The sequence below is a fragment of the Sphaeroforma arctica genome (genome assembly GCF_001186125.1).
Source record: "Sphaeroforma arctica JP610 unplaced genomic scaffold supercont1.6806, whole genome shotgun sequence".
Taxonomy (NCBI): domain Eukaryota; class Ichthyosporea; order Ichthyophonida; genus Sphaeroforma; species Sphaeroforma arctica.
In genome coordinates, this window is record NW_014033752.1 from 1 (window position 1) to 1566 (window position 1566).

General features: G+C 43.1%; 1 protein-coding gene across 1 annotated transcript; it reads left to right on the plus strand.

The window, feature by feature from the left end:
• Window positions 1-88: 88 nt before the first annotated feature.
• Window positions 89-879, plus strand: SARC_15821 (hypothetical protein; the record flags this gene model as incomplete). The annotated part of the gene is made up of 2 exons (XM_014290068.1): window positions 89-268; window positions 765-879. Coding segments are annotated over 2 exons (295 nt in total), but the record flags the coding sequence as incomplete, so codon positions are not given.
• Window positions 880-1566: the final 687 nt, after the last annotated feature.

Genomic DNA, 1566 nt, shown 5'->3' on the forward strand with positions numbered 1-1566 from the left:
TATGTGTGTGCGTCTGTGTGTGTGTGTGTGTATGTATGTATGTATGTATGTATATATATGTGTGTTGTGTGTGTGTGTGTGTGCGTGTATGCAGGTGTATACATGTGCTCAGGCTTCCCAATTATTCACACATGCGACTACTAAACCATCACCGACACAGGTCAGTGAACTGGACTACAAAGCACGCATCAAGACCATTATGGTGGACCAGCAGAGCACAGAGGGCAAGCCACCCTATCGCAGGCGTACATCCCAAGTTTCTGCCAAGGTGTGTGACAAGTGCATGGCATGGGTAGGGGGATTGTATTTTGTGTAGGTATGTCTGCATATCTATAAATAGACACGCGCGTGCGTGCGCATCGATACTCCGGGGCAGTGCGTGGTATAGTGCACTCTATACAAAGACGTTGTATCAGAGGTCACACACTGCCATCTCCTCTAACGTTCGCTTGTCTAAGATACTTGTCATTACCAGACCTATTGAGCACCACATTATACACCCACCATCACATCACAATACTTCCCTACCACTGTACACTTTGCTCAATTGATATCGTACTCGCTACTTTATCCATTGCTCACCGGTAGAAGTTTTTACCCGTCATTTTGTTTCATTATTTTCCCGCCACTTCCATGCCGTTATTTTTCTGGCCATTTCATTATTTTCTCACCCACTTGTGTCTTCATCCATTGGCCCACCAATGCCTGCCATTCAGCTGCTTCTCATTTCATTGTTCCCACATTCCCCTGGGTTTCACCCACAGACGATGCAGAAGAAAAATTCTCAAGCTCGGCTGCTGGAAGGGCGCGAATACCCTTCAACCAATGGGCGCGCAGGCACTGACAACAGTGTGTCACAACCCGGCCACTCGCAGTCAGGTACTTAATTTTTAACACAGAACGAGCTGTATCGTTGCGGAGGACGGAGTGTTGTATGGTCTTGGGGATATTTTCTGACCGAATTTATGTATAAAGATGTAGAAGTACTACTATATGGGGAGGAGATTGCAAGTCCGAAAGGTACCCTCTTTTACGAGACTGACTGATTCGACAATGAGGTGTTGAAAGTCTATGGATAGTATATAAGAACAGTATGGGAATCTACAGTGTACTATGCTGTGGGAACGGATCATTCTGGTCTGAATGTGTTATATGGTGTGGTTATGTTACAATATGGTCTGATTGTGTTACAATGTGGTCAGATTATGTTAGAACATGGTCTGATTTCGTTATCATGCGGTCTGATGATGTTACAATGTGGTATGTTCAGGATAGTTTGATTATGCTACAAGGTGGTCTGATTATGTTATAAGAGTGTCTGACTATGCTACAAGGTGGTCTGATTATGTTATAAGATGGTCTGACTATGCTACAAGGTGTTTGTTATGTTATAAGATAGTCTGACTATGCTACAAGGTGGTCTGATTATGTTATAAGATGGTCTGACTATGCTACAAGGTGTTATGGTTATGTTATAAGATAGTCTCACTATGCTACAAGGTGGTCTGATTATGTTATAAGATGGTCTGACTATGCTACAAGGTAGTCTGATTATGTTATAAGATA